The sequence below is a fragment of the Silene latifolia genome, chromosome X, assembly GCF_048544455.1.
Source record: "Silene latifolia isolate original U9 population chromosome X, ASM4854445v1, whole genome shotgun sequence".
Classification (NCBI taxonomy): domain Eukaryota; kingdom Viridiplantae; phylum Streptophyta; class Magnoliopsida; order Caryophyllales; family Caryophyllaceae; genus Silene; species Silene latifolia.
In genome coordinates, this window is record NC_133537.1 from 132,809,008 (window position 1) to 132,821,552 (window position 12,545).

Sequence of the window (12,545 nt, forward strand, 5' to 3'; positions counted from 1 at the left end):
CAAGGGAACAAAACCTCAAAGAATATGCAAAACAAAGGAGTAAAGATAGTAAATGACCCAAATATGCACTAAAAAGCATAGGAACGAGGCTAATTCGGGGACTAAATATGCTCAAATATTGGTCACATCAACGACCATGATGGATGCCTTTAAGAAGTTGTCAGAGGAGGAGAAGGCGGTCATCGATCGTGGGGCCTTCGGAGCTTTGGTGAGGGGCTGGCGTGAGATCAAGGAGAAGAAGATTCGGGCCAATATGTGCCTGATTCGAGTCTTCCTGGATTGCTTTTGATTAATGATACTTAAAGCCTAAATTAATTTATCTCTCGATCTTATTAATTTAGTCGTCTTAATTAAGTAGTCTATTTCCCTCCCCTATCTTTCGATCTATCGGGTCGGTCAATTACTAAGAATTCAACTAGTCGCGTGCACTCGGTTTGTCAAATATAGTAATTAAATTAATTAAGTCGAAGCTAATCTAACACGTGGCAGTCGATCAACCTTGCAGGGCGGTCGATCGACCTACGGACCCAGTCGATCGACTGACGAAGTCAGTCGATCGAGCAGAGCCCGATAACAGGTTACCTATTGTCGAAACCGTCTAACCTACAGATCCCCTACATCTTAGCACGTAGGATTTAGCTACTCATGATGGTGATAATAACAACGATAAAATTAACAAATAAAGCAATTGAATTCATAATTGAATTAACTAAATAAATAACTAACATGAAACGAGAATTTGGCTTTGGGAAATCTGAACTAGCAATTCTAAACTACGGAAGAATTAAAGCAACGAAATTGAACAAAGGAATAGAGGAATACCGTAAAGAAGAATTGAAGAGAAAAGACCAAAACCCAATGCCAAAAGAAAACTTTATTGATGAAGACTATTCTAAACTAATGGCATAATCAAAATTCAATTTTTGTGTATTGAACCCTAGTTAATTCGATCCCTAAAATAACCTCATGCCTGTTCTGAAACATAGGGTTCACGTTATATAGGAATATAGCGTGATTCTTATTCCTAAAGCCTAATTACAAGTGGGATTCTAACTCTCGTCTTTTAATTTGCGCGTCAGTCTCGTGGTGTGGTCGATCGACCACTGGTACCAGTCGATCGACTGACTGCTCTTCCTGTAGTCAACTGTTCAGCATTCTGACAGTCTATAGACCATGTAGCTCAGTCTATAGACCAAGTTAGCTGGTAATCCGCTTCTGAAACTCTCGCAAATATATCTTTCAGGCCTTGCTACGCGCACCAAGTTCATTTCTCGAGTCAAATCTTCATGTCAAATCCTATGCCAAGCACTTAGGGACGGATTCGGCTCGATTTCCGCTAGATTCTTCACATTTCTGCAATATTACACAAAAACACGAAAGTAGACGGAAATAGGGAAAATAGTAGCATAAACCACATACTTGAGCTCTGAAATGCGTGTGACATAGGGTGTAAAACATCATATTTAGGACATGCATCAGAGAAATAAGAAGTTTGAGAAGATACTTGGTTATAGTAAGAAGTTACTCAAAACTAGTATTTTCAAAATTGCTAGAACTTATGAGAAGCGCTAGGCTAATCATCTTGACAATTGTTGCAAGATCCTACAAAACATATACCTAGTACATTATGAGTTGGAAGAACATTTGAATAGTATGAGTTATGTCATCCACCATAATTCGTTTGTTATGTGATAAACAACAAGAAAGTTCTCTCAAAGTAAAGAACCTGTACCTAGTTTGGGAAACTAGATATGTACTTGGTAAGATTCATGCTATGTGAGACAAACATGATAATAAAGGAAAATGCAATTCAAGAGTTTGAACACATGGACACATGGTATGTTAAACACATGTTGCGAGTTACTAGTGTTTACATACTTACAATATACATCACAAGGTTGTGATATAGTGTTGACTACCCGAATGTGATGTCGACATTTGTCGTTTGAGTTATTATTAACTCATTTTTACTTTGTTACATCCAAACAGGTTGTAGAGACAATTGAACCCCGTTAAAGTGAACATGGATTAGCATTGTATTCGCCCAAAGTCACTTACATGAGGTGACGTCTTGAAGTGACTAGAGTGTGATGCGATTGATGGCAAGTTCAAGTGCCATGGAGTCATGTGAGATGACTAGTCGATCACATAGGCAGACTGTTAGGAACACTTTGTCGGGCCTTATGACCGCTTATAGAGTTCTGGCAAATTTATATAGCCTGGTCGTGGCGAGAGATACTATAGTATTCTAATGAGTCGATTCTTTTGACTAAAGACTGTTCGCCTAAGGTGGCACAGTTTCAGATTAACTTTGATTTTATGTTACTACGACCTTCGTAAATGGGGTCCAATGGGCATATTTTGGGTTATGATGGCTGTGGCTAGTCGAAGGGAATAAGTGCGATAGGAATTGTCCACCCCTTGTCAGGGTTATAACAATATCTCAGGGCCACTCGAGGAGTAATGAACTGGAAATGCGTGGCCACGCTCGGAAGGTATCTGTGGTAGATAATTCCGGTCAATCAGTTATTCTCCAGATCGAGGAAACCACTCTCAATATGATCACTTGCAAGTACGACCTGAAAGACACCTTGCATTGAGTGGGAGATAGTAATAAGACAAGAGAATTGGTGACGCACACTTGTCGAGGACAAGTGGGAGATTGTTGGAATATGTGTCTTCCGACAATAATGCGATCACAACTGTTGATCATGATGATCACGTGTTTAAATCTCATTTTAAGAATACATGTGGGATGTAATATTTTACAGTCAACTGGTCCACACATATCGGTAATGATTGGCTGACTAGAGTTTGACATTACTGTCGTGCGACGGTGGTGATCAGTTGATCCCCTTAGGTCATACCTATAGGGAAATACTCTTAATTGATTATTTAATTAATCGTATGCCAATACGAGTTAATTAAAGTGCTTAAAATTGACGGATGATTTGTGAGTGAGATTAACGTGTCTTTTTATAATTCGATTAAATTAGATACGGTCTAAGTAATTGAATTGTTTTATTACTTAGATAAAATTATTGTTTACGAAACAATTTGAAATTGAAATTGAATGAATAATTTATTATAAATACAAGATGTTGTAATTTATAATTTGATAAACCGTTTTGGTACAAGTAATTATGAATTACTAGTCGATTTTGTATATGACATATTTTATGAGTATGTTGATTTTTAATATGTTAAAAATACATTGCAATTTCACATGTCAAGTAACATGTCACATATATCACAATTGACAAATGACAAAATAAAATGGACCATCCATTTTATGTTAAAAGTGCCGAAATAATAGAGGGAGTATAAGATTTATATTGTGTTTTTATTTTAAGTGGAAAACACAATGATTAAATCTAACTAGTAGCCTTGCATACCTATTCCTTCTTGGGTAGAAAAACTAGCTCATGCATTGGGCACTAGTCACCCCTCCCCACCGGTTTTCCAAGAGGGAAATATAGAGGGTTTTTCCTCTATGATTCATTCTACTACTTCATAATATATTTCTAGTGTAAGAAATAATAAAAACTCTCTAACCTTGTGAAAACTTAGAGAAATAAAAATCCTCATAAATCTTTCCTCTCTTGGCCGAAAAATACAAGAGAGAACAAATTTTATTTTGTGTCAAATTTTAAGTAAGACTTGTATTATTTCTAGTACAAAATAATATTAGTTATTAGGGGTTTTTCCTTGGGTATTCACTTTTGGGAGAGGTTCTATTTTGGACCTTTTGTTCATCCATTATTAGGAAAGCTCAAGAACTAACAAGAAGGTGATCTTGTTGGTGCCCTAATGTCCGAAACCTCAATGTAAGATTGACGATTTCTTCTTTTATCTTGCTTTAGTTTTCATGCATAAGATCTAGGATTTATTTTATGACTAAATAAATTTGAACATATATGAATATGTAAATTAATGAGATTAATAAATCTAACAGAAATGCGTGGCCACGCTCGGAAGGTATCTATGGTAGATAATTCCGGTCAGACAGTTACTCTCCTGATCGAGGAAACCACTCAAGATATGATCAAATGTAAGTACGGCCTGCAAGACACCTTGCATTGAGTGGGAGATTGTAATAGGACAAGAGAATTGGTGACGCACACTTGTCTCAGACAAGTAGGAGATTGTTGGAAAATGTGTCCTCAACAATAGTGCGATCACATGATTTAATATCATAATTAAATCTCATATAAAGAATACGTAAGGGATGATTCAATTATATATTTAACTGATCAACATTAATCGGTAACGATTGGCTTGCTAGAGTTTGATGTTACTGTCGTGGGACGGTGGTGGTCAGTTGATCCCTTAAGGTCACACCTAAAGGATGATGCCCTTATCTGTAAAGTTGATTAATTGTATGATGATACAAGTTAATCAATTCCTTAAAATTCAACAATTCATTTGTGAGAGAGAATATATTTATCTTATTGTAATGGGATTAAATAAGATTTGTTTTAGTAATAAAAATGCTTTATTACTAAAATTGTTTATTGTTTGAGAAACAATAGAGATAAGAATGAATGGTTAATTATAATTACAAGATGTTGTGAATTATAATTATATAACCCATTTTATTTATGTGATCAAGTATCACTAGTTAAATTGTTGTATGTAATTTAATTAATTTATAAAATGATATTTATGTGATAAATATGCATTAAATTAATTAATAACATGTAACATACTACATGTGACATATTGTGTGACAATTGACAAAATAAAATGGTAGTCCATTTTATGATAAAAGGACCGAAATATTGGGTAGTGTAGGGTGTTAGAATGATGTTATTTTATTAGTAGAATTAGACATCATGATGGCTAGTAAAGACTAGCTTACACACCTAGTGTGTTGTGAAGAGAAAAAGGGAAAAGCAAGATGCCAATTTTGGCTCCTTCCCCCTTGGCTCCACCGGTTTCCTCTACACTCTTTTAAGAGTGTTTTGTTCTCTTATAACACTACACACTACCATCATTTCATTCATGCATGCAAAATCTCTACAACTCTTACAACTCTCTAAAATGTCTTAGAATCTTCATAAATTGTTCATTTTTAGATTACTAATATTATTAGTGTAATATATGAGTATTAGTAATCAATTTTAAGGTAAACTACTAAACAAATATCTAGCACATATTATTTAGTAGAGATAAGGGATAATCTTGGGTGCAATCAAAAGGAGTGGCTTCTATACTTGAAGTCTTTGGAGGATCATCCTATTACTCATCATAGCTCAAGAACAAGTGAAGGTAGGAGACCTTACTTGTGCCCACAAAACCGAAATTAACAATGTAAGGGACATTGTTTTCTTATAAATCTCTTATTTTGTTATGCATGCACTAGATCTAAAGAACAAATAATTAAGAAGTTAGTTAGTTCACTATTAGAGGAGTCTAATAATAGGTATATGAACCTAACAGGGTTTTCTCTATGGGAGAGCCAACAAAAGTTAGTGGCTCGGTGAGGGAGTGCATTTGGACCATGCTCCCGGAGGGGGAAGGTGTGCCGGATTGGGCAAGACTCTTTGTTAATTCGTGTTTGAAGCATAGGAAGAGGAGGGGAGGCAACATTACTGGTAGGGGTTTAATCACCCTCTTTGTGGGAAAATATGTGGGAGCAACTTCGGATGACCAACACCCCGTTTGGGGAAATCATTTTTACAATGCCCAAGGACTTGAAGAAACACACATGATCCAAGTTATAAATACCATCAATTTTCGATGCAATTGGTTGGGAGTAGGAAAAACTCCTTATATGATTCTACGTCGGGATGGCCCGATTCCTAGTGGTACCCATGCCGTTCACTTCTATTGCCCGGCCGATACACAACAACAACAAGAGCCAAGGGTACAAAGAAGAAGGCTAGCCACACCCTCGGTTGTCCACCTTGATAGTGAAGAGGAGAGGGAGATAGGGAGGATTAAGAGTGACCCGCCTATTCAAGACACACCAATGTTTGAGGCGGGGGGAAGCTTTAGCACTCCAATCGCCCCTTGGCAACAAAAAATGTTTGAGTACTTCACCGAGACCCGGGGGATTTTGGAGGCCATTAGTGGGAGAGTTGATAGCTCTTATGCTTGGCAACAACAACAAGCGCCAAGACTTGAGAGTTTAGATCAATGGAGGGTAGCAAGCATGGAGCACCAAAAATTGAGTGCGGAAGCCGAGAGGGCACAAATGGGAATGCCTGAGGGGATTGCCAAACGGCAAGAGGAGAGCTTTGCTTGGCAACAACAACTAGCCAAGCAAATGGAAGAAAATCAAGCTATGTGGAAGGCCCAAACCGAATGGAGAGAGCAAGTAAGTCATCGATTCAGGGTGCAAAATGAAAGGCACCACGAATATGTGGAAGACTCCTATCATGATGCCCTCGCACAAGAGGACTCCTTCGGCCTCATCCGCGGCATTTTCGGCATAACCCTCCATTAAAATGAACCCAATTACCAACCAACTATTGATGAGACCCAAGTTTATGAAGCCTATGAAAGGGCGAAAAGGATGAGAGAAAGAAGGGAGAGAAGAAGAAGACACCAAGGGACATATGAGCAAGGTGAAGGCTCGGGTCCTTCCAACAACCAATCTTGAGAAGATGATGGTACTCCTCCACATTGAGGACAATGTGTGATCTAAGTGTGGGGGAGTAAGATGATTGTAAAATATGTACATTTTTCCGTTTTGATGCTTTAATAAATAAATAAAAAAAAAAAATCCCGAAAATCCCGGCTAGGTGAAAACCCACAAGGGTGGGCACCAGGCAAGATTGGGAAGGTGGCCGAGGACGGAATGAAAACCCGAAAGGGCATTCCGGGCAAAATGAAGAAACAAGTGCGAGCCACCATGAGAGGAAAGGGAAAGCTAAGGTGAAAACCCAAAAGGGCACCTTAGGCAAAATGAGGGATTTTCACCAAAAAAAATTGAAAAATTGAAAAAGGTAACACCAAAAATATGGAGGGATAAGAAGGGAGCGATAAGGCGGGTCTTGGAAGAAGGCTAGATTAGGATTTAATTTCTTTTTGAGTCACAAAAATGTTCCCAAATTGGTGGTTTTCATATGGCTACTTGTGTTGTTGATTTTCTAGGGGTTTGGCCAAGCAAGTAGCATGATATTTCCTTTCATGGAGTGATAAGGGGGTGTCTTAAGCGGTGATGACGAGTGTGATTTATAGGAGGACATTGATGGGTCACTTTGCTATTGCCTTGGGATAAGGCAAGAGTGACCATTACTACTTCTTTGGTGATATAAGAAGGAAGGATGTGCGTGATGAGTCGGAGTTGGAGTTGTGTCATGTCTTTGTATGAGGGAGTAATAAGGAGGGGGAGTGAGAGAAGAGTTTGTGTCAACTTTGAGTCTAGATTTTCTCTTTTAATCGGTGGATTGTCTAAGAGGCAGACATAAAAAGGTCGTGGTGAGGGAAGAGTGATCAATTACCCTCATACTCACCTATAGACTTATGCAATTGCTTGTTTCGGGTTTTGCTCGGGACGAGCAAAAGTCTAAGTGTGGGGGTATTTGATAGTGTCAAATATGTCGTGTCTAGTGTGACTTTTTAGGTCGTTTATTCAAGTGTTGTGGCCAAGTTATGCACTAATCTTGGACATGCCGGCTTACTCCATTTCCTTGTAGTTTTGGGTCACGAAGAGCTTAATCTTGGATTGTTCACCTCTTAAGGCAAGTCAAGCATCCATGTCAAAGAATCAAGGTGAAGACTTAATTTTGTATCGATCAAGATAAGAAGCCCGCTCCAAACAAGCAATGACAAGTGGAATTTGGAAAGCAAAGGATCAATCAGAAATTGGAAGTTTCACGTCAGAGTCCAGGGTAAAGGCGCAGCCTGCGCCCAGACTGCGCAGCCTACGCCATCTTCAGAGGAGCCTGCGCATTTCTGTTTTAAACACGGGCTTGGCTCAATAAGTCCGTGTTTTTGGCTTACTTGAGACAACTTAACCTAGAGATGAGTGCATCCCTATAAAAACCCATGCATTTGAAGACCTAATTTACTACCTAATTATTGAATAATCTTAAAAGACTTGTATGAGAAGAACACTTAGTATTTGGGTGAAAGTTGTAGGCTTTTATTGGATTTTTATGTCAATCTTTCCACAATTCTTGGATTCATCCATGATTATGGAAAGCTAGACCTTTTTCTTGGTGTAATTTGGTGAGACACTACTCTCCTTAAGTTTGTAAGAACCTCTTAATCTTTCCTCAAATTATTACATGTTTCCTTGTTTTCATTGTTTATGTTGGATGTTATTATGTTAGGAGTCATGAACCTTGCATGTTAATCATCTTACTATTGCAATCTTTGTAGCAAGCTTGCATCTTTATGAAGTTGGATTAAAGTTTGTATCTTTGTGAGTGGAACTTGTATGTTAATCTTTGGGATAGTTGGATTAAGCCTCCTAAAGGATTAATCTTGACACTTTTGTTTGGCTTTTGTTTTTAATGCTCTCTTATGCAAACCTTGTTGTGGTTTTCAATTAGATGACCATATTAGTAGGACCAACTACTCTAGCTTAGGAGTAAGTAGTCATTATCTTACATAAGTAGTTGAGTAATTGTTGAGGGAAGAAAAAGAGAGGATCTTTATGCTTAGGAAGTAGTTGTTGAGCCTTGTTACACCAAGTTTCCCCCTTATATTGATCTTTGCATATCATGTGTTTGTTGGTTTGATTCTTAGGAAGGTTTACATCTTTAATTTTGTTATGCTTGTTTCCAATCAAATGTCTTTCTCCATTTATGTCATCACTTGTTTACCATTGTTCATAACCATTGTTTGTTGATAAATTTAGTTAGTAAGTCTTAATTGTGGTTAGTTTCTTAATTAGTCCATAGATTCCTCATTAGTTGTTACATAGTTTACCATTCAAGTATTAGTTCAATTCGACCATTTGCTTCCACTTTACTATTGTTTTAATTTGAAGCTAGTAGAGTCAAGTCTAGGTTATAAATTGTTAATTTGGTAGGTTAATTCTAGTATTCATCGACCTAGTGTTTTGCTTGCCAATTACCTATATATATACTCTCATCACGAGCACGAATTACCGATGTAAACAATCACCTTCCATCAGGTATTTTTCTGTCTTGCAATTCTTACCGCCGCTTCCTTTTTTTCTTCCATATTTCTACTTTTATGATAATCTTTCTGTTCCTTTTCTTTTATTTTACATGCAAGCAGAATCCAACCATTTGATATCGAACATCTACCCGCCTCTAGTTTCCTCGCAGTCCTTCTCTATTGTGCGACAGACCCGACCGACAAGTAATTCTTCTTATTGTTTTTTTTCCTTCTCCCCTGCTCGTGTAGTCTTATGATGGTTTTCTTGCTGCTGAAGAATCGCTAAGCTCCTCTTTCCTTCTTGTTTCCTAATCTTGTTAATATTTCTCATATTTTATACAAACCTTATTATAACATGCTCTTCTTTTCTTTTCCCTTTTTTATGACTTTGCCGTGTCTGTATTGATCATCGTTAAACTACCGCAACTCGATAGAGAACATGATTTACTCGATCTTCATGATAACATTAAAAGCAAAGTTCAAGCTTTTCTTCTTGTATTTGCATGGATGTGCAGCTAGTCTTCTTGCTTGCAGGAAAATTGATCTTAGCTTGTCAATTCTAGTTTTTTATCTCTTGTTCAGTGCTTGTAGATGACGACGTTGAGTTATACCGATGAGGCATCAAGGTTCTTATCGTCGGCGGTGAAATCGTAGTCTTAACTTTTGTAACATAATGTTCCGCGAATTTTGCCGCAAGGGACTGTGAAGCCCGTTTTCTCGTCTTGCTTCCCCGGAGTGGCGGTGACGCTGATAGAGGTTTCGTAAAGCCGCACACACTTGTAATCTAGCCTTTGATATCTTACATCCACCATTTTCATCGGCCCGATGATGTTTACTTCAATATTAAGAAGTTGTTTTCAGAAGCCATGGTTTGGGATGACTTATTTTATTTGGAGATGATGACAAAGACTCATCTTTTCATTTGATTTCTTTTAATGAAGCTTGACAGCATATCATAACTTGCAAGGTCTTCTTTGATTTTTGCTAATGAATTCACCAAGCAGGAGGATCGGTCAACTAGCCAAATACTAGACCTCTTATTAATTTATTTATTTTCTATAATTTGTGTGTCCTATGCTTTTGCTTTTGGTCCCCTTGTTTGTCCGTGGTTTATGCAAGGATTTATGTTCCATCTTTTCAGCCAAGCAACTTCGATTTGTCAATATTTCATGGAAGGCATACAATCTTATTTGTTCACCGTTGAAGATTTATCATATCAACAGACAAGTTATTTCAATCTTCAACTGAATTATCAGGGTGAACCCATTTTGGGTCATCGCGACAGGGTGCGTCAGGATGAACTCATCTTGGGTCATCGCGACGGGGTGAAGACTTATTACTTGTCAGGGTGAACCCATCTTTGGGTCATCACGACAGTATGAAGACTTATTACTTTTCAGGGTGAAACCGTTTTGGGTCATCGCAACGGGGTGAAGACTTATTACTTGTCAGGGTGAACCCGTTTTGGGTCATCGTGACGGGGTGAAGAGTTATTACTTGTCAGGGTGAACCAATCTTTGGGTCATCGCGACAGGATGAGTCAGGGTGACCCGTTCGGGTCATCACGACACACTTTTGATGAAGCATGCAATGAACCTCTTTATGAAGACTACTATTCCATCAAACCTCCAACTTACCCTCTCCCCATGAGACCTGCCGGATGAATACACTTCTTGATTTGATGTCCCTCCTACTTGTAAAAGACTTCCTCATATTCTCTATATTCACTTGTATTTATCCTTTTTTGCAGGCTGTAACTCGCAATGGACCTGACTCGTCGACTCCAAGAGAGTACAAGCTACTCCAAGATGGGTCATCTTGGGTTCCCTTTGGAGTTACCATGCAATGAACCCGCTCATCGATTGTAAGGAAGTTCCAAGCCTTTATGTGCCAGATTGCTACACCATTTCATCACCTGTATGCTATGTGACCCCCTTTTTTTAAGAGTCATCTAAGGCTAACCGTAAAGCAAAGAGTGTGAAAACCCAGCTCAAGCGGAACTCATCATCGATTAATATGGTCTTGATCTTTTACAAACTTGGTTGATGATTGACTGTAATTTTAGCCGTACACCGTTTAAGCTCTTGCAGGCCAGGAGAAATTTTTGTTGTTGTTATTGTTTCTTTTTTTGGTGTGGCTGCACTTGAACAAAGTGTTTGCTTAAACTGCCTACGTACTCACAAAGGTACCAGGAGTGGGAACTTGCATGATAAAGCCAATGTAGTTCAAGGATGGATGAGGTTTGTTTGGAGGTGTGGCCGCACTTGAGCTACATGTTCACCCAAGCTGCCTACGTACCTGTGAAGCACAAAGTGTATTTCACAAGATCAAGCCGACGTAGTTCATAAGAGGGATTTTGGTTTTTTTTGTTTGGAGGTGTGGCTGCACTTGAGCTACATGTTCACCCAAGCTGCCTACGTACATGTGAAGCACGAAGTGTATTTCACAAGATCAAGCCAACGTAGTTCATAAAAGATGGAAGGTTTTTTTTTGTGAGTTGTTTTTTTTGTATGCAGTTTACCCTCTTGCTTAGGAGCTTTGACTTGCAGTTTACACTCTTGCTTAGGAGCCTTGACTTGCAGTTTACACTCTTGCTTAGGAGCCTTAATTGTTGAGCCTCAAAAATAGTAGCGCATCAAGAATTTTCCGTTAATTAGACCGACACGCACACCGTCTTCATCAACAATCTTATAAGCACCATTTGTGTAGACCTCCTCCACCACGTACGGACCATCCCACTTAGAGGTGAATTTACCAACTGGTTTGTGAGAGGTGATGATAGGCCTTCGTAACGCAAGGACAAGGTCTCCTACTTGGAAAGAACGAGGGCGCACCTTTTTGTTGAATGTGTGTGACAACCTTGCCTGATAGCATTGGAGCTTTTGTTGAGCCTCTAATCTTTTTTCATCGAGAGCCTCCAACTCTGCTAATCGCAATTTGTCATTTTCGTCATCCGTGAGTCCTTCCTGAATAGCAATGAGCAAGGAAGGGATTTTCAATTATAACGGCAATACGGCCTCCACTCCATACACCAACGTATACAGGGTTGCCTGAGTAGGTGTTTTGTATGTGGTACGATACGCCCACAATGCTTCACCAATTCTTTCATGCCAGTCTCGCTTTGACTTTGCTACTACTTTCTTCAGCAAGTTGCAAAGGGTCTTGTTGAAGGCCTCAACCACACCATTTACAGAAGCGTAGTACATTGATGACTTGTATTGTTTGAACTTAAACTTCTCTCCCGGACTTGTCATGAGGTGGTTGAAGAACTACTTCCCGTTGTCAGTTGTGATGCGCTGAGGTACACCATATCTGTAAATGATATGGGTTCGAATGAAGTCCACAACATTTTCTTTCTTCACTTCCCGTAGTGTGATGGCTTCTGCCCATTTTGAGAAGTAGTCAGTGGCGGCGAGAATATACTCGTGTCCATTTGAGGCCTGTAGAGTAAAGGGTCCCACAAC

General features: G+C 38.8%; 1 protein-coding gene across 1 annotated transcript; it reads right to left on the minus strand.

The window, feature by feature from the left end:
- Positions 1–11,358: 11,358 nt before the first annotated feature.
- LOC141618367 (uncharacterized) lies at positions 11,359–12,287 on the minus strand. Its single transcript, XM_074435466.1, has 3 exons — positions 12,132–12,287; positions 11,916–12,047; positions 11,359–11,379 (listed from the first exon to the last, which is right to left on the minus strand). Exons 1-3 carry the CDS (start codon positions 12,285–12,287, stop codon positions 11,359–11,361), a joined length of 309 nt encoding a protein of 102 aa, XP_074291567.1.
- Positions 12,288–12,545: the final 258 nt, after the last annotated feature.

Bases quoted from the DNA above. Each gene is read 5' to 3' on its own strand.
- LOC141618367 (XM_074435466.1), bottom strand. From the start codon at position 12,287: ATGTACTACGCTTCTGTAAATGGTGTGGTTGAGGCCTTCAACAAGACC. The intron at 12,048-12,131 runs GCAACCCTGTAT...ATTGCTATTCAG, and splicing joins CATACAAAACACCTACTCAG to GAAGGACTCACGGATGACGA. The intron at 11,380-11,915 runs GTGCGCCCTCGT...TGTGCTTCACAG, and splicing joins CACACACATTCAACAAAAAG to GTACGTAGGCAGCTTGGGTG.